This window comes from Ananas comosus, linkage group 21 (assembly GCF_001540865.1).
Source record: "Ananas comosus cultivar F153 linkage group 21, ASM154086v1, whole genome shotgun sequence".
NCBI lineage: Eukaryota > Viridiplantae > Streptophyta > Magnoliopsida > Poales > Bromeliaceae > Ananas > Ananas comosus.
The window spans coordinates 6,099,279-6,119,170 of NC_033641.1; the positions used below are offsets into that span (position 1 = coordinate 6,099,279).

At 39.1% G+C, this 19,892-nt stretch overlaps 1 protein-coding gene and 2 long non-coding RNA genes across 3 annotated transcripts; 2 read left to right on the top strand and 1 right to left on the bottom strand.

The window, feature by feature from the left end:
- On the bottom strand, positions 3,199-4,745 carry LOC109726458. The gene is made up of 2 exons (XR_002220523.1): positions 4,684-4,745; positions 3,199-4,298 (listed from the first exon to the last, which is right to left on the bottom strand). It is a non-coding gene; the product is annotated as an uncharacterized LOC109726458 (long non-coding RNA).
- Positions 4,782-13,738, top strand: LOC109726457 (serine/threonine-protein kinase STY8-like). The gene is made up of 6 exons (XM_020256042.1): positions 4,782-4,818; positions 8,746-8,846; positions 9,084-9,206; positions 9,356-9,443; positions 12,869-13,033; positions 13,371-13,738. Coding segments are annotated over exons 1-6 (492 nt in total). The 5' UTR covers positions 4,782-4,805; the 3' UTR covers positions 13,373-13,738.
- On the top strand, positions 15,259-16,165 carry LOC109726460. The gene is made up of 2 exons (XR_002220525.1): positions 15,259-15,490; positions 15,652-16,165. It is a non-coding gene; the product is annotated as an uncharacterized LOC109726460 (long non-coding RNA).

The following is a 19,892-nucleotide window of genomic DNA, read 5'->3' on the forward strand; positions in this document are numbered from 1 at the left end:
CTTTTTGAATTGGGCCGGCCCAAAATAGTAGCCGAAATTATATATTGCTCCTCTCTTTATCTGGGCCTAGCCTATAAGTAATTAGCCATCTCCTTCTCTTTCTCTCTCTCTCTAGGCCCAAATTAATTACCTATCTCTCTCTTTCTCTCTCTCCCTCTCTCCTTCTTCTACATAGACCCAAAACCCGACACCTTGCCCTTTCTCCCTCGCGTCTCCTCCAACCTCTTCCTCTCTAGGGTTTTCTCCTCAACCATTTTCTAGGGTTTTAGACTCGTCCGCTCCTCTCAACCTCACATACGATGGTCGGATTGGGAAGGATCGTTCGCCGAGGTGATCCCCTTTGAGCTCGCACGTGATCGTCGCTTGGGAGGACCTTTGCCGAGGTGATTCCTCTTGAGCTCGCACGCGATCGTCGCTTGGGAGGACCTTTGTCGAGTCACACGCGATCACCGCTTGGGAGGATGTCACGCCTCGAGCTCCGCCTATTTGGTCGGATTCGGGCCACGTCAACAGACGCCGAATGGACAGCACCTCCCCTGTCCGCCCAAGGCTCCAACAACAAGTATAATTAAGCAACTCAAACAACGAGATTGCAATTATACAAGGCTTGCTCGAGGGCAAGCAACAACAACCACAAGTGAAAGCAATCTAACTATTACATTCATACATTGTAACTTGATCATTTTCAATCAACTACAAAGCTTGTACATTTACTTTACATTCAGTCTTCCAATTTACATAACCATCTCTCAAATGAATTAATTACATTTCATATACAATTTACATTCATCAACATAATAGATGAAATATACATAGGATGTCTCTATATACAACGGTAGTCCGCTACCTAGAGCACGATAACCATGCCACGAGCCCCGCTCGCGCTATAACCTGCATGGTTAGTGGGATGAGAACTACAACAAAGTTTCCAGTGGGTTCGACAACCGACCTCGCCGACTTACCCACTAGGTCTATTTAGGCATATGTATTTCAAGAAGGAAAGATAGCAAACCAACTAATGCTACTACTAATACAATGCCTGCAAGAAAATTGGTCAATAAACAGATAATCATATGTATGATAAATGCATGCATGCTCTTTCCATAACTTTACTTTGGCTTTTATCCAATCTTACCGGTTAACCTTGTTAACCTCAATAACTCACAACCAAAAATTTCTTAATAACGGGGGACTCGAACCACCCTAGGGACCGTCCTCTAGGGGGACTTTACCACGCCCAGTGGTGACCAACTTAGGAGCGCACCGCCCGAGGGGGAGCTACCTCCCTCAAGCTAAGACTAATCGTGAGTATTGATCAAATCCTCAACTTGAGGATATATAGCCACTAGTCACAATGCCACTGTCATAATAGGTTTCTACCTATTTATTCGTGCCACTTTTTAGTTTACTCTTGCCATAATGCCACTATGCCACTATATCAATGACAGGTCTCTACTTGATCATATATGCCAATCTCTAGGCTACACTTGCCATAATGTCATAATTGGTTAAACTATATTTAACAATTTATCTCTCAATGCCAATTTTGTCTCTATTGTCAATGTCACCTTTGTTTACTATTGTCAAGTCCAATTCTCGCATTCATACAATCTTTAGGGTTCTACCATACATGTCCATTATGGTTCTTGTTCAATCACTATGTTCATCTACGTTAGAAGCGTAATATTGAAATTCTAACCATTAATCACATGTCAAACACCCTATCATGCATGAATGGTTCTATACATAAATATGCTCAACAAAATTGAAATAGACATAAAGGGGAATCCGATGATTCCGGTGTACACCTCCCACCTTGTAGGAATGCCAAGAAGCTACGGTTCAAATCTCGTGATTTTTGGGCGCCTATTTTGCGTGCTGCGGCCATTTGTACCAAAATAGAGCCAAATTAGGCTTTTTACTCAATATCTATACTTAGACCTTTCTGTTTGGTCAAACCGAGTTTCCCAATGCGTCGAGAATACCCCTAATTAGGTTTCCACAAGGTCAATTTATCTCGAAAACGATCGGGGGCAAAAGCCCCAAATTTGGTGCCCTAACAATGTCATATTGCAATTTTTCCTTAGATTGATCTTAGAGCTAAGCAAAACTAACTTAGAATCATCTAAGAAGTTCTCTAATACCATTTCTAAGCCATTCCAAACATTCCTAGGGCATCTAACATGAACCCTAGCAATCCACCATGTGAGCACCATGAGAAACCTAGGTTTTCATGTGTTCTTTGGCCATTAGAGGGTTTCTACACTTGTAGAAGCTTCAAAACCTAGCTCCCTAGGGTACAAAACCAAACCCTAGACTCAACTTTACATAAAACCTTACTTTGGTCACAAGCTCACCCAAGTCCACCTTGTTGGAGAGCTCCAAGATTTTCCACAAGCTCCAAATCCTCCAAAAATCCACCTCTAATCTCTTCCACTTGAGCTCTTGGAGGAGATTGTAGAGAGAGAAAGGGAAGGAAATGAGGGAGGATGATGAATGGTTGTGGGAGAGAAGGAGAGGGAGTATTAGGGTTATAACATGTTGCAACAATAGCAACCAGGCCCCCCACTTCTTTCTATTTGCAACAGTCTTCAATGTTGCTGCCAGACCAAAGTGTACCGATACACGGAATTTTGTACCGGTACATTTTCTGTGCAGAGGCAACCCGAGAGCAAGGTTCTCGGTTTCGTAGCATTTGTACCGGTACACTTTCAAAGTGTATCGGTACACTTTCAGTTTTTCTCTCAAACCCGAGAGCACACTCTACTCGGGCTACAGGGCTGTACCGGTGACAACTCGATGGTTGCACCAGTACCTTTGCTCCAGAATGCTGTTTTAGCTCCGATTCGACTCTACTTCGCGCCGGTCGATGCTAAAACTTTTCTAATCTCTCTTAAACTCATTTTTAATCCTTCCAACATTGTTGGAATGCTAATTGCAACTTGTCCATCCATCTTTTTCGCATACTTTAGTCAATTTGGCTAAAGTTCGATATTTGCTACCGAGTTTCGGCATGTTACAGAGGACCTTCGCCGAGTGCTTGGGAGGAATCGTTCGTTCACCTTCATCATCCTTCTTTCTCACTATTTTTTTTTGGTAAGTTTTGATCATTTTTTGATTTTTTTTCATTTTTAATTATCATTTGTGCATACACTCTGTTTGTTTATATTAATCTTTACCTAGTTTTTTTCTATTTTTAATTAGTATTTTTTTATTTTTAATTAACTTCTGATTCAACTAATCAAATCCACCAACATTTGGAGAATTGTGACTATGACCAATTTTATAGAGTGTAATTTATTAACTGATCAATAAATTATATATATGTTTGATCTCTTAATGATCAAACCTTATCAAACAGTGTATTTTTATATACTGGACTAAGTCAATAATATCTTTTCACATTGTTTATTTTGTAAATACAGCCAAAATAGCAGCATTAATTGTTTGAAAAAAGTGCTGGTGTTAAAAAACACATGCCAAGTCGGAGAGCTTAAATTGATAGATAAAGAAATTTCTCATAATATATATACATCAGAATTTTAATTTGTGTCCAATATGGGAGTAATCTTCTATGTAATCTCTCAACTGAATGCATCGGAATAGCATTGACTCATTAGGCTAATTCTGTAGAGAAAACATGCAAAGAGAAAAGTTTCTTGTTAAATGAGAGATTTGTAGCTCTGATAAATCATATAGGAAAGGTGATTTGTAGCTCTAATCTAATATTTACTCCTTAAAGTTTGACCTTAATTTCATTTAGACAGTTTAAATTGTAACAATTTAGGCAGTGAAGTTTGTTCAGATGACAATTTTGTCCCCATGCTAGTTCACAGTCCAAAAAAACACCATGTCAAAATCATCATTATTCTTTGCTTTAGTAATACTGAAACAATGAGAACCAAAACTGAAATTGGGCTCAAACTTTCAGGGTTAAATTGTTAAAATTGCAATTTGAGGACGAAATTGAAATCTTTAGGGGTTAAATTGCTAAAATTGCAATTTGAGGATGATATTAGAATCAAGTCAAATCTCAAGAACTATATTGTTACAAATTGAAACTTGGAGGGAGGAATTGAAATTAAGGTCAAACATAAGGGACTTAATTTCTAATTAACCCTCTCATATAGTAACAAGTAGAATAAAATGGAAACAGAATTGAAGGAAAGACTTGCAGGATACCTCATCAGATATCCCAATAGGCCTATTTCTTTTGGATACGTGATCAGAATCAGCTGACGGGTAATCTATGGTAGAGTTGGCAGTTGTAGGTGTCCTAGGATGCTTCAATATTGCAGCTATGGAAAACATGAGGATAAGTCAGATTATCAAATCAAACGCACTAATTATACAGTGCCAATTTACATCTCCCACAAAAAAATTTGTTCACATATATACCCCTGCCAAACTGGAACTTCTATATATACACTTCAAAAGTGCATTTTCTTACATGAGTACCATTACCATTACTTCAAGTTGAGGAGTCATCCAACTCATAAAGGAAGTCAGTTTTGTACTAAAAAATGGTTTTGTAGTAGAAAGCACTTTCTTCGGGGCATTTTAAAAGTTAAAAGGTATATATGTAAGAATATAATTATTTGAAAAGCTCATGTGAAGAATCAGATTCCGCATGAGCATATATGTAAATAGATAATATTGCAGGGACACAAAAACTTGTAGTACCAGGATTTGTAGGAGCACCCAGTCCAATAGCTCCACCAGAGATAGCTGGATGAGTTACATTATTCCTGTTGCTAATTTTGGTCTTCAGAACAATTGATCAAAGAAAAAGATTAATTCTAGCCATGGATGCAGCATTTGTGTAATACACTGAACTTTTGCAAATTGTGAAGTTCGAGTGATGGAACAGTAATTGGAACTATTCTACGACTTTTGAAGGATTGTGAGAGGTTTTCAGCAAGTTACTGAAGCAAGCAAGTGGCTGGAAGTGGAAAAGTGCATTGCAAATGCACTATTCAACTATAATACTCTGAACTTGGTCAATTGCGAAATTCGAGTGTGGGATGGGTATTGGAAGCTAACCCACATCTTTTAAAGAGTTGTAGTAAGGTTCTCGACAAGTTTGAGAGTGATCAGGCCGCAGGAAGCGAGAAAATGCATTGCTACTGTCTATTTTGCAATTCTGCATTGTTGTACCGGTACAAGCATTATTCTGTACCGGTACAACAGCATCAGTAGCAGCAGCTGCGTGGCAGCATGTCTCTTTTGGTCTTTTGGGCAATTGATCTTATCCCCTCAGGCCCTGTTCGACCCCTGAAGTTACTTGGGGGTTAAGGAAGCTCAGAGGAAGGGAATTTCACCTCATCCACTTTCTCTCTCTAGATTTTCTCTCTCCTTGAGAGGAAATCAAAGATTTAAGCCTATTGCTTCCCTTCTTTTGCGTTTGCTTGTTCAGGAGTCTTGGAGCAGCTGTGAGAGGGTAGAAAGGAGTCTTGGGTGAGGCGTTTGCGCAGCTCAAACTCAGTCGGAAGCTGAGTCGAAGTTTAGTGAGGTGAGCTAACTTATTTTCCCTCTCTAGCTTGATGCTAGTGATGAAGTGATGATGGTTTTTGTTCCTTGCTACCCGCAGGATTGGGAAGGTTTAAAGCAGCCAGAGAAGAGCTATTTAGCTGTGATTTCTCTACTTTAGTTCAGGGAGAAGCTGAATTGAGGCTTGGCAAAGGTGATTAGTTAACTAATTACTCTATTTCGAAGCTATACAAGGTTTAGCAATGAGTATTGATGCTGATTTTAGGTTATTAGCTGACAGCAGCTATGAAAATCACTTTGAGCTGAGATTGTGACCTCGGGAGCTGGTTTGGAGGGTGTTTCAGCTAGTGGTAAGTAGATTTCCTGGCTGGAAATCTGATTAAGTAAGATTTCAGCCTATACTATGTAATTGTATAATTGTACTAATGCTGTTTTGGTGATTGTTCGCAGCAGGTTCACAGCGGACCGTTTGATCTCTCTCAGCTGATTTTTAGAAGCTTTCGAAGATTGAAATTGGTACATTAACCTGAAGCGAAACAGAGATTCGAGTTATAGCATCGTACAAGGTGAAAATTGACCTCTTTGAAGGGTTTATGTCGCAGCAATTGGTTATCCATTTCGAGTTGAAGTTAATAGTAGTGATAAGCTGGATTAGGGTGCTGTAACTCAAGTCGAAGTAGAGGTTGGACCCTGCTTTGAACTTAAGTGAGATTCTAACCTCAATTGCGCAACTATATAAGCGTATTAATGCTGATTTTGAGTATTTGCTCGCAGCAGATTCTCGGTAGAGTGTGGAACCTTTCAGTTGAAGGTTTGGTGGATACTAAAGGTTAGGATTGGGCATATTCTAACCTACAGCAAGGTGATCTTACCCCTGGCTCCATTTCAAGTGCGGATTTTGCTTCAACTAGGTGAATTGCAGGGTTCTTAGGCACTTTGACATAAAGTAATGAGTTGAACTCTTAATTGATTTTGGATTACTTGTTAGGTTAGCAAGAAGCCGCGGATATCTCATTCCCGAACTCGACAAGAGGTGTCGACTATTTGGTGGGTCGGACCTTCCCGAAATGAGTGAATTCCCTCTATGTCTTCTTTGACATTATGAATTGGAATGGTGACATATTCACATGCATGTATGGATATATGAATGTATAGGGACATGCACTGAATGTCGAATAGATCATATATGATAAAACCTCTATCTATATGGAATTGTCTGGTTTATATAAACTGCTCGCTTGATTAGCATGTAGTTATGTTAAAGGATGATTGGGTGGACACTGGATGATTGGGTGGACACTAAGTATAACCTCCTTCAAAGTGGAATAACTGTAAAATTAAAAATATGACTTTTGGTCAATTGAACAGCTGAATGAATGATGTATTGAGATAATGTGTCTTTGAACTAAATTACACTAGTTGTACACGGTAGACAAGTTGATTGAACTTTCAGCATATCATATATGTGAACTACATGTTTATGTAATGATATGTAAACCATGTTAACAGTACAGTTAAAGAGGCTTCGTATACATGTACTGCCAAGTTGATTATTGTTATCACAGAATGATTTCTAGTGTTGGATTATATAATTATGATTTAATTATGTAGTTAGAACTGGTATTGTAACACAACATGGTTGTTATAGTATGAACATAATCTAGTGAATAACTAGAGTTGAATATGATGACATATCTGTATAATTCAGTAGAGTAATTGCATATTACTTGTTTACTCCTAGTANTTGATTATTGTTATCACAGAATGATTTCTAGTGTTGGATTATATAATTATGATTTAATTATGTAGTTAGAACTGGTATTGTAACACAACATGGTTGTTATAGTATGAACATAATCTAGTGAATAACTAGAGTTGAATATGATGACATATCTGTATAATTCAGTAGAGTAATTGCATATTACTTGTTTACTCCTAGTAAAGAGTGATGATGTGGAATTATAGAATATGTGCCACGAGTCAATTGACATGACCTTAGAAAACTACTTCCCTTGTGTATAGAGAATAGGGAGAGGACTCTATGGAGTATGTGTGGGTATAACCCATCATGATGTAAAATATATATACTTGTTTAAGTTATACTAGCTATTGGTCAAAGTATGTCAACAAGTAGTTGATAGTAACCTATGATTTGAGTACTACAGTGTCGACTTTGCGTCGAGTTGAGATTCCATGTCAGAGACATGATGACGTTGTGATACTTATGCTATAGATTACAGCTTGCATGCCATTGTGCTCTTTCGCACATGCTTGTGGGGGTCGCGCCCCCCAAGCCAACGCTCCGGAGTGGCTTAGCGACAGATTGCTCGCTTATGTACGATTTGAGCGCCGAAGTGGATTGCCGTGGGTAGTGTTGACTTCCATGGGGCCATTAGGCACGGCGCGGCTAGGACTTTACCTTGTGTAAGTCTCTTATGAATTGGGTTATTATGAGTTACTTGGATCTTAGACGGACAAAGTAGTAAAGAGACTGTATGTCATTAGTCGAGTAAACCTAGTATGAACTTACTAGAAAGTTGACATTCTGATTAATTAGTAGTATAATGACAGTATGTTTACACTTTTGGTTAGTGTAGAAATAACTTCATAATGTCATCAACTAGTTAATGATATTTGGTATACAGTCTAACATATAACTAGTTAAACTGTTGAGTGGCAAGATCATAAAACCTATTGCCATGAACCAGTACATGAAACATATTAGTAAATATATCTTGAGATGACTGTCATGATTGATCTACTTTAGTACTTGTTGCATTTACTTGCTTATCCATCATCATCCACTTATGTCGCAGTGACCTAGTGGTGTACTTCGCCACTCTCGGCGGCTTACCCACTGGGAACTATTGTTTAATAATTCTCACACCCTCTTTGTTGATGTTTTTGCAGAGTCTTCCGCAGCGGGAAAGACTAGGGTTCCTGGCGAGGGGTCAACGGCTAGCTAGAGCCTCCTTGACGTTAAATAGACAAACCCTTACAAGTTTATGCAGTTTTGATCAGTATTGTATGTTGAAATCATGTAAATTGTACTCTATCCTTATCTGTTGTATTAGAGTTTTGGGTTGTATAAGTTTAGACTTCTAATTGTGCTCTGATTACCTAGTTAAGTTAAGATTTTGTTACTACATTGTTGATTCTCTTTGTAGACGCCTGGTGTACATTGTGATGGTTGGTGTACACGGCGGGTCTGTGCACGTTACTGCGAGTTTTCGCTGAAGTCCAGGGCATGACAATTTGGGATGGAGTATTTGCATGGGAAGAACATAGTTCATTTTGACCTAAAATGTGAAAATTTACTAGTGAATATGCGAGATCCACATCGACCTGTCTGCAAGGTATGACCAACTTCAGTTTTTTGTCAGTCTTGAATTCAGCATTTATGTACTTGGTCTGTATTAGTCCATCTTCTGGGGTGAGTTTCAAGGCAACTTTAGTATGCAGCTTTTTGTGGATAATGAGAGCAATTTATTCTTCGATTAATCTTAGGGACGGTTTGGTAGAAATTTGTTTCATATATAAGCAAGAGTTATAACAATAATTATGGATTGGTTATGTAAATTGCCCCTTTTCAGATTGGTGATCTAGGTCTATCCAAGGTGAAGCAACATACTTTGGTGTCGGGTGGTGTTCGTGGAACTTTACCATGGATGGCGTCTGAGCTTTTAAGTGGCAAAAGTAATATGGTATCAGAAAAAGTAAGATTAATCATGGCGATGAATGCATTGCTTTCATCGTTTATTAGGATACTGGTCGATGCTCTTAATTACTGAGTCAAAGTAGCAATTTAGTGTCTTATATATGAAGAATACATTATTCTTTCTCGTTGTATTCTTTTTGTTGTTAGATCGATGTTTACTCCTTTGGGATCGTCATGTGGGAGCTGCTTACTGGGGAAGAGCCGTATGCTGATATGCGATGTGCTTCCATAATTGGTAGGATTACAACATTCAATTTAACTCAAACTACTTATTTTGGATTGCTAAAAACTAAAACCTCTTGGGTTGTGTTCTGGAAATTCATTGTGGGCTTAAACAGCTTATACAAGTAATGAGTTTGACACCTGGTTTTCTTTTTTTGTATCTTCAGTTACTGTTTAAGGTGATTTTAGAGCTTATCTTTGATATTTTAAGGTCTTAGCTCTTGTCATTACTATAGCTATAATTTTTTGGATGAAACACATTACGTCAAATGAGAAATACGGAAGGTTCTATATATGCAACATGAGATAGGCAGACTATGCTCTAGGAAGGGAAAAAAATCAAGCTGTTTATGCAACAAAATGCGAGTTATGTTTTGAGGGCTCGTAGATTTAGCATGATTACATCCTGCATGTTTTCTAATAACTTTTTAAAGAGATTGCAAAGTATTCTTATCTTATTTATATTGTGTTCATTTAAGTTTTTAACGAGCTGTTAGTGAGGAAACTTTCATCATTATGCTTTCTATAGGGGGGATCGTGAATAACTCTTTACGTCCTCAAATCCCAACTTGGTGCGATCCTGAATGGATATCTCTGATGGAACGTTGTTGGGCCTCTGATCCTACCGGGAGGCCATCTGTCACGCCCCGAGCCCGCTACTAATTTGGTCCGGTTCGGACATGTCGAACAGAGGCCGGACGGACAGCACCTCCCCTGCCCGCCCAAGGCTCGACTATAGATCATGTACAAGAATTTGTCCAGGAATTTAAATTCAATACATACATGATCACAAAGAGCACAACTAGTGCAGATAAGTAAGAGCAAGATACAAGTATGGCATACTAGTAATTAAAGAGAGATACGTCTATCTATTACATCCATTCAACCATTCTTTTACATCAAGTTTACATTTTGTAACTTGCAAAATGGATATATATACAATAATCCTCCAAAATACATAAGCAACTCCCAAAGTATAAATACATCTCCTCACAGGATACTCTAATGCATAGGAAGCTGCTATCTGACTAGGGCGCTATGCCCTTACCACGATCCTCTGCCGGCGCTCTCTCGCTAGGCCCTGCAACAAAGTGGGGTGAGAACTATATAAATATAGTTCCCAGTGGGTTCGGCCGCTGACTCCGCCGATCTCCCCACTAGGTCTAAGCAGGCATAAGCAGATAGGTAGATAGATAGATAGATATCTAAAACTGTAAACGATGCATATTGAAAGAATTGCAATATTCTACTATGCCTTGAGATTCAAGAATGAACAAGATAGCCATGCATTTGCTAACATGCTATAATACCAACATCGAGTATGAATACAACTCTACAATGCTCAATATGCACAATATGCCCAACATGCATAACTCTCTCTCTTGAGTTTATTACCCAATCATCTGGCTGGCCCATAGGCGCGCCCTCAACTCACATCTCAAATCCGTCTATGAAGGGGGACTCGAACCACCCGAAGGACTGTCTGCGGGACCCCACATAGGCTATCCCTTGGGACCCTACATAGGCTATCCCAATCGATTCACGTGCCAAACTCCGGAGCGCACTACTTGTGCGGAGCGACCGTCACAAGCGCTGAACAGACGTGTGAGTATAATCCATTCCTCGTCTAATGAGGAGATCCGGTCACTAGGACTACCATGCCACAAGTGTTCTTTAACACTAAATTCTAATGCCACTCGTCAAGTTGTTTACTTGGTATACATATGCCACTCATCAAGTTATCTACTTGGTGTACATGTCACTTGCCATAATGCAATCATCCCGACTATACTAGTCATATGTCCTCATATTCAACCATGCAAGATCAAGTTATTGTTTAACTTATCTCTATAGGGTTCTATGTCACAAAGCTCATTCTCATGCATTCCTAAGTTCACATGCCAGGCCTACTATGCCGCATTACAAAGGAACATGCAAGAGTAGTAAAGTAACATCTAAACACCCTACCATGCATGATGCTATATATGTATGAAATGTAATCAACATAGAAATACTTAGACATAGAGAGAAGCCCAGTTGCTTCGGGATGGACACTCCCCACCTCTTGGGTAATATCGCGATGCTAGGTACTCGATTTTGCGATCCTTGGTCGCCGCTTTCACTCTTCGGGTCAACACGAAGCCCCGAACACTTGTTTCGGCTATAACTTCGCGCCCGCTTGACGAATGCTTAATCCGTCGCTTCCCACGCGTTTAGACACCTAGCAATTAGGTTTACATATGATCAATTTAGATCAAAACCCTTCACTTTCAAAAATCCTAATTTGGAGCCCTAAGTTTAACCAATGCAAGAATCCCCTATTGGAGCTCTAGATTCAAGCATAATCCATCTATTAGAGGAGCTAGGGTTCCAACAAAACCATTTCTAAAGGATAAAAATCCATCTAGAGGGATCTACCATGAAAGCTCTCAAAGCTTACCTCAAGAAGCTTGCTCTAATGGTGGAGAGGAAGAAGAAGATGCCAAAGATCCTTCTCCTAGCTTGCTCCTCCACCAAATCCTCCTCCTTCTTCACCTTCTAGAGAGAAAGAAAGAGAGTTTAGAGAGAGAGAGGGAGCTAGGCCTTGGGTGTGAAATGAGAGAAAGAGAAAGTGCTTTCTCTTCTATACCCCCAACTCAAGTCACAATTGCAGTTTAGCCCCTCCACTTTACTTCTCTTGACTTGCCCTGCCTGGGCAGTTTTCGCGCACGGGGACCGGTCCCTCAATGGACAGACCGGTCTCCGAGAGTAGTCTTTGTGAGCAGAGGCTGTCTGCCAGCCTCTACGCGTATGGGGACTGGTCTCTCCCTGCCAGGGACCGGTCTTCGAGAGTGGAACTCTCAGGACTTAGCCAAATTTTCCTCTCTTTCGCAAGTTGTGCGTACGGGAACCGGTCCTCGACTGAGGGACCGGACCTTTAGGGACCGGTCCTTGCCCGAGAGACCGGACCCCGAGAGCAAATATCGCGCGCAAAGTCTTCTGTCTCTTTTTTTTTTTTTTAGCTTACGGGGACCGGTCTCTCCCGCCAGGGACCGGTCTCCGAGAGCAAAATTTGCCAAGTGCAGATTTCGCACTGTTTGCTCTCGCGGATCCAACTCTAATGCACTTTTTGGATTTTAGACATCTTCGGCTCTTCCGAAGCCTACCCAATCGACAATCAGTCGATTCTAAATGAAGTCCAACTCTCGTATTTCGAGATGCAACATGAGATAGGCAGACTATGCTCTAGGAAAGGGGAAAAAAATCAAGCTGTTTATGCAACAAAATGCAAATGAGTTATGTTTTGAGGGCTTGTAGATTTAGCATGATTACATCCTGCATGTTTTCTGATAACTGTTTAAAGAGATTGCAAAGTATTCTTATCTTATTTATATTGTGTTCATTTAAGTTTTTAACAAGCTGTTAATGAGGAAACTTTCATCATTATGCTTTCTATAGGGGGGATCGTGAATAACTCTTTACGTCCTCAAATCCCAACCTGGTGCGATCCTGAATGGAAATCTCTGATGGAACGTTGTTGGGCCTCTGATCCTGCTAGGAGGCCATCATTCTCTGAAATTTCTCAAAAGTTGAGGAAAATGGCTGCTGCAATAAATGTGAAGTGTAAGTATTGATGATCCATGCTGAAGAGCTTAAACTCATTTTGAGGAAGTGATCGTAAGATGCTTCGACCTAAGGCTATAGTGTTCCATAGATCTTGCCGGCTTTTGACGAGAGAGTTATCTTCTCAGATATATCTTAAGTTCTTTGTTGTTGCCGTATATGGCATTTATTCTTCATGTAGTGCGACTACCATTTTATCATATTTGTACAGTACTTGCTTTCCTATGGAATAGCATGAAGGTTTGATTAAAATGTAAGTTGAATTTCTTAGCTTTTGTTATTCTTTTTCATATCAGAAAGTTGTTTCATTATTTAATATCTACCTTCTCATATTCAGGAGTTATTGCAGAGCATCAAGAATCTTTGGCTGTTATCTGGCACTGGTATATTATAGTCTTTTTCTTCTCGGTAGGAGTTGGTATGTACTAATGTAAATAAATTTTGAGTTGCACAATCTTCTGCCCTTATGAGGGGACAGTGCGTCATGCTTCGATTATGAGAACTTTATCGCAATTTTGCCATATTAGCCAGTGAGGATGAATCTCTATGTTGGACCATAAATAAGTCAAATATAGATATCTCCTATTATCCATTTTGTATAGAATTTTTTAGAAGAATATTGTCTTTTATGTATGAGACATCCAATAGCTGGCATGTATTACCTGGCTTTTCATTCCAGTTCTTTCTATCATGCATATATTATATTAATCTTTACGTCGTGACTCAGTAAATGCAAATATATTGTTGGTGTATATATCTTTGTTTTCTTTTTACTAATTCAGTAATTTGAGATTAAGTGCTTAAATGATCTCACATGCCAAGCTAACATAAGCAACGCATTTGACATCTGAAACATTATGCCAGGCTCTGACATTTGCACACACATACTTAGTAGGAAAAGCAATCATATGTTGCCGATGCCACCAATGTATCAGTAGCTAACCACATCTAAATTACAAAGTACTCAAATGATAAAGAAGATATTCTCCTTCAACAACTCTCCGACACTAAGGCATATATTTAGAAGACCCAACAAGAACACTAGGATGATATTAACGTTGGGATAAGTCAACTCTTCTTATCCATGCGAAAAAAACAATGCTTTGCATCTGCTTGTTTTGGCAGAGTGTGCCAACTTTGGAGGCAATTTGAGTGGGGAAGTTCTTTAGGTGACTCTGCTCCATCAAGTAAGAAACTTCAAGTATTCTCTTTGGAGGATTCCTACGTTCTTATTCCCATATCACCTGACAGGTATACTTTCATTCATTTTTGTTTTTGTGTTTTTTTTTTTCTTTCCTTTTTGTCTATTAGATTTTGATTCACTTTTGGATTAAACCTCTAGTGATGACATGCTCCAAGTTTGACTCCAACTAGTGGTTGACAATTCGCGGTTGGATTCGATGTTTACAGAAATAACTGGTCAACTAAACAAGGACAATTAGTGCTTTTACTCATCTTGTTAATATGTGCATGGTTTAGTTATTATATGATCACTTGTAATGAAAAGTGTCTGCAGTTTCGGGCCTTGTTGGTGTAAATTAACCAAATACTTGGAGAGTTAACATTGTTTTTCACTTGTTGCCTGTGCTTTTTTTGTTTCGTTTTTCCTTCCACTGTAGATAATTTGCCAACAAATGACTCAAAATCCTGGTTTGATCGAAACCGGGTCAATGTTTTCGCCTCTTCAAATTTAGGATTAATTATGATAATTTCTCTTTTCAGGGATGTTTGGTAGATAGAATTTCACTTTCTTTTTTAACTACTAAACAATAAAGTCTCAAGTAAAGATATTATAGATATCAAATTGATTGAGGAGCACTAATTATTGATTGATCATGATGCATGGAACATGTTTTTGTAGTTAGCATGTAGTGATCGACTGTGCAGCATGATATAGGTTGCTAGCTCACCAACCCACACAATGAACTTAAACTAATTATATAATGCAGACTCTTGGGTTTGCAATTTACACCTTAATCAACAAAGCTAATACTCTTTCTACTTAATTTGAAGGTCTCCTTACGCTTGACTACATTACTGTATGGTTTTTGATATTCGGGCATTTGGTGACAGTACATACATATTGCGTACCTTTATATTTTTTTGCATATATGTTATATCTCCTCTTGTTGGTGTTCTGGCAAGGTACAATGAGGGATCTCTCAAAAAGCCCGCCTGTTCCACTCCAGACTTTGCCTCCAGAACCAGTGGATAGGGCAAGTCTTCTTCTCTCATCTTGCATACAATTCACCTGCTCTTGTTATTTCCAAGTATCTTCAGTCTACTTTTTTTTATTTCTGGGAGATAAAGAAGTTCCTGAATGCCCTGAACTTGCTTGACATCCCTGAGTACCCATCTGCTTCTAAGATCTCTCTAACGTCTACTGGAAGCTGTGCACACTAGCTATAACAATTGTTAACAGCTAATAAACCCGGGGATGTTACTAAAAGATATTAGGTAAGTCTAGGAATTAATCTTTTTAAGCGTAAAATAGTGGCCGTGTCACAATTCATATAAGTACAGGAACTACCCACACAATTTAACCTTTTGATTTTATAGATTCATCTCTTCTGTTAGGAGTTGATGTTCATTTTCTCTAGATTCATCTCTTCTGTTAGGAGTTTTCTCCCCGTACAGACTGGAACTGCTGCTGCAGCAGCTGTGGGTGAGCAACAATCAGCTGCCATCACTGCTAACGGTCATGATTCATCGTCGTGAGCGGAAGTACTGCATGGAGATAGATATTAGTTAGAGCAATCGCGGCCTCAAGGAGAACTGAAGATCTATTCTATGCATGCCTAGATGCCTGTACTATTGTTAGTTGGTAGAGAATTTGATACAAGATATAGATACTTTCTTCTTTCTCCTGGTGAGATGACAGGCTAAGGTGATGCTAATTATGCTATATTGATTACATCCGTGGTGTGTGGTTTTCTTGGTTGTATCAATCTTTGTTCACAAGATTTGGTAGCTCGATGTGTGCGCAGGAGTAGCCTAACTACTTGATCAGACTTGGTAATATCGTAATCTCTAGTTGAGAGAGTATTTTCTTTTCTGGGTTATTAGTGCATATGCTGATTATGTAAATAATAATTGCTTAAATGTTTCTTGTAACTCTGCTCTTTGTTTGCATTTGTTTTAACTCTTGGAAGAATCTGGAACTGTACCTGTGCTTTTTGGGGAAATTCTTAATACTAGTTGCTTGGATTTCTCTGGGCCTGTGTTTTTGCAGATATTAGAGGGGATTTAAAACTTGTTTTCCAATTTGATAGTAGTAATCTTGTCATTAGCAAGGTCAAATCCTTTGCCATCTTCAGAATTTTAGATGCACCAGTTGCTGTCAACCACACTAATTTAACATATTTATGATTTAGAATTTTTACGTTGTTACCATAAGATGTGGTGAATGTAATAGAATGATGATGAACAGTAGTACTTGTAGACTTATTACTGTGGGAGTTGCTGTCTCTGGTGAGCTAGTCACATCCCTTGAATCTAGAGATGTCAGTGGGTCGTATTCGGGCACGTTTTCAAAAATTGGACCTGAAATTCAAATCCGAATTCGATGAATTTTAAAAATCCATCTCTAAACTTGAATCAGCTAAAAACTTTGAAATTTGAAGTTCAATTCAAAAATCCGAATCCGAACAATTATTTTTCTTTACCCTATGTCAAAATATATTACATTAAATCTAAAATTTTAAAATATAAATTTAAATATAATATCAAATAATAATATATATTATATAGTGTAAAATTTGGGTTTGGATTGGGTTCGGATTCGGATCGGGTACAAACATTCGGATCGGGTGCAAATAAAATTCATATTCAAATTTAAATTCGTGATTTTTTTTTAATATTTGTATTTGAAATTATATCAATTTAGCATTGAATATAATAAAATCATTTGAGTTCGAATTTGAATAAAATTTTGAGTATCTGAATCCGTTGATATGCCAAACGGGCTTTTTTTATAAAATGACCCTCTAAAAGTTCGAAATTGGCAAAATGACTCTATCAAAATTTTATTTATAAAACTAATCCTTCTTTTGCTACGTGGGCGCCACGTTAGGAATTTCTCAAAAAGACGGTGAATCGTTCACCGTCTTTGTAATATTTGTTGTGAAGGCGGTGAATGGTTCACCGCCTTCAGAAGGCATTGAACCATTCACTGCCTTTACAGCAAATCCCTACTCCGATGCACAAATCTTTTCAAGTCTAGGGCATGGTGTCCTTGATAAGACGGTGAATCGTTCACCGTCTTCATAAGACGGTGAACGATTTACCGCCTTTAGTTCAAAACCGGTGAATCGTTCACCTAGTTGTGCTCTAGAGAAGACGGTGAATCGTTCACTGTCTCAATAAGGCAGTGAACGATTCACCGCCTTTAGTGCAAAGGCAACCCCTCTTGCTGTGCCCAAGATAAGACGGTGAATCGATTCACCGTCTTCATTAGGTATACACGANTGCGTCGACCCTCGCATCTGCCGCCGGTGCCAATCTTCCCTCACCAACCCACATTGCAGGCAGCAACCCTTAACATAAGAGAGTAGATGCGGAAAAGTAAAAAGATTACAAGTAGACTACTCCTAGAAAATAGTAAAGTACGAAGAATATGAAAAGTGGTCTTCTTGTTCGCCGGAAAAAATACCTCTCTATCAAGCATTTTCTGTTTATTTATAACTTTACCTTACGTTTTTCAGTTAGATGCATGATCAGCCACTTTCCTAATTTCGTGGGCCACACTACCAGCCGATCCTAACCGCATCAATGTTAACCATTTTTCGGTTTCAATCTTACTTTCGGTTGAATCCTCCGGTTCTAATTCGGGTTCGGATCAAATCTGCGGTAACATCCATATCTGATATTGCCCACCAACGGGTTTTTTATCCAACTAATCTCCTCCAACAATTTTTTTCTAAAAATAGGCCTCTGAAATTTGTATTTACGAAAATAGACTCCAAACTGCCACGTGGGCAGTGAGCTGGCAGGAGAGGTTAAAAGCGGCGAACCATTTACCGCTTTCATGTGAAAGCGGTAAATGGTTCACCGCTTTTAGGAGGATTTAATAACACTATGAAGGCGGTGAACCATTCACCGCCTTCATTGTGTTTCCCCACTGGGAAAGCGGGAGCTACTCACCGCCTTCATATGCGGTAAATGGTTTACCGGCTTTATATGCGGTGAATAGTTTACCGCATTTAAATGCGGTAAATGGTTTACCGCATTCAAGCAACACACCACCCCCCCCCACAGCAACTATGCAAAATTCCCACACAATACAAAAAAGCAATGTTTTCAAGCATTTCAATTACAGAAATAAATACATAAAATCATCTACACCAACTTCAACCACACTTTAAACATACAAAATGAGCTATACCAATATCAACACATTTTAATATGAATAAATTTAGATAATACTATAAAAATTCAATGTAGAAAGATCTGAAATACANCTATATATTTTTCTCTCGAATTCTGTAAATGTAATATCCACTGGAATACCACTTAATTTCTTACGACCGCCAACGTACTTTGGATTGCTATCATGCGCAAATATTTCTCCATTCCAATGAACAACAATAGCCACATTACTACGCGACATCCTAACTTAAACAAAATATAAAATTTGTAAACAAACATAATTATACCAAATTAAAATGCTGAATTGATACTGCAAATAAGTTGCTAAACTCACCCAAAGCACTTCACTTCCCCTAGAAACACTAATAACTTACGGAGCATCATTTGTTGGTTTCGATCTACATATGAGAGTTCGAATTAAATCAACTACAGTATGAATTCAATTTAAATGATCCAAAAAATACTATCCTAAGTTTTATAGATGCCACAGTATGAATTCAATTTAAATGACCCAAAAAACACTATCCTTCACAAAAAAAACCAACTACGACATTATTCTCGGTGTTGGGCTCTACTACTAACCTAATAGGGCTTAAAATGTGATCTAAAATTGTGCATACTTCAAAATATAGATAAAATACTGTAAAATAACATAATTATTTAGAAACAATCAACTCTATTTCAAAAATAATTAGATTTTTCTCAAACCTCTCACCACTAACCTAATGGAACAATGTCGTTGCAATGCTGAGGAGAGAAGGCACGGCAGAAGCAGTACAGTCGGCGCCGGCGACGGCGGCAGCGATGGCGGCGTCCGCAGCGACGGCGGCCTCGAACTCGGGTCGGAGTGAGTGAGATAGAGAGGAGTGAGAGAGCGTGCGGGAGACAGAGAGGAGAAGCTCTGGAGAAGCAGGAGCTCGCGCGCGGGTACAGTCGGCGCCGGCGACGGCGGCAGCGACGGCGGTGTCGGACTCGGGTCAGAGTGAGTGAGGTAGAGAGGAGTGAGGGAGCGTGCGGGAGACAGAGGAGAAGCTCGCGCGCGGGTGAGTGAGAGAGAAAGGAAAGGGGCTCGGGCGCGGTTGGGTATACTGCTTAAAGGCGGTGAATGGTTCACCGCATTTAAAAGCGGTTAACCATTCACCGCCTTTAAAAGCGGTGAATGGTTCACCGCATTTAAAAGCGGTGAACCATTCACCGTCTTTAAAAGCGGTGAACTATTCACCGCGTTTAAAAGCGGTGAACTATTCACCGTATTTAAAAGCGGTATTTAATGGTCCCAGCACACGTGACGGAGGTATTTGATGGTCCCGCAAATGCGGTGAATAGTTTACCGCATATATATGCGGTAAATCATTCACCGCATATGCCTGCTTGCTGACCTGGCCGATTTGGAGACTATTTTTACAAATAAATTTTAAGGAGGCCTATTTTTGTAAATAAAAATTTCAAGAAGACTATTTATAAAAAAAATTCCCCACCAACCTGCCCTTGG

Bases quoted from the DNA above. Each gene is read 5' to 3' on its own strand.
- LOC109726457 (XM_020256042.1), top strand. The intron at 8,847-9,083 runs GTATGACCAACT...GCCCCTTTTCAG, and splicing joins CACATCGACCTGTCTGCAAG to ATTGGTGATCTAGGTCTATC. The intron at 9,444-12,868 runs GTAGGATTACAA...TGCTTTCTATAG, and splicing joins GCGATGTGCTTCCATAATTG to GGGGGATCGTGAATAACTCT.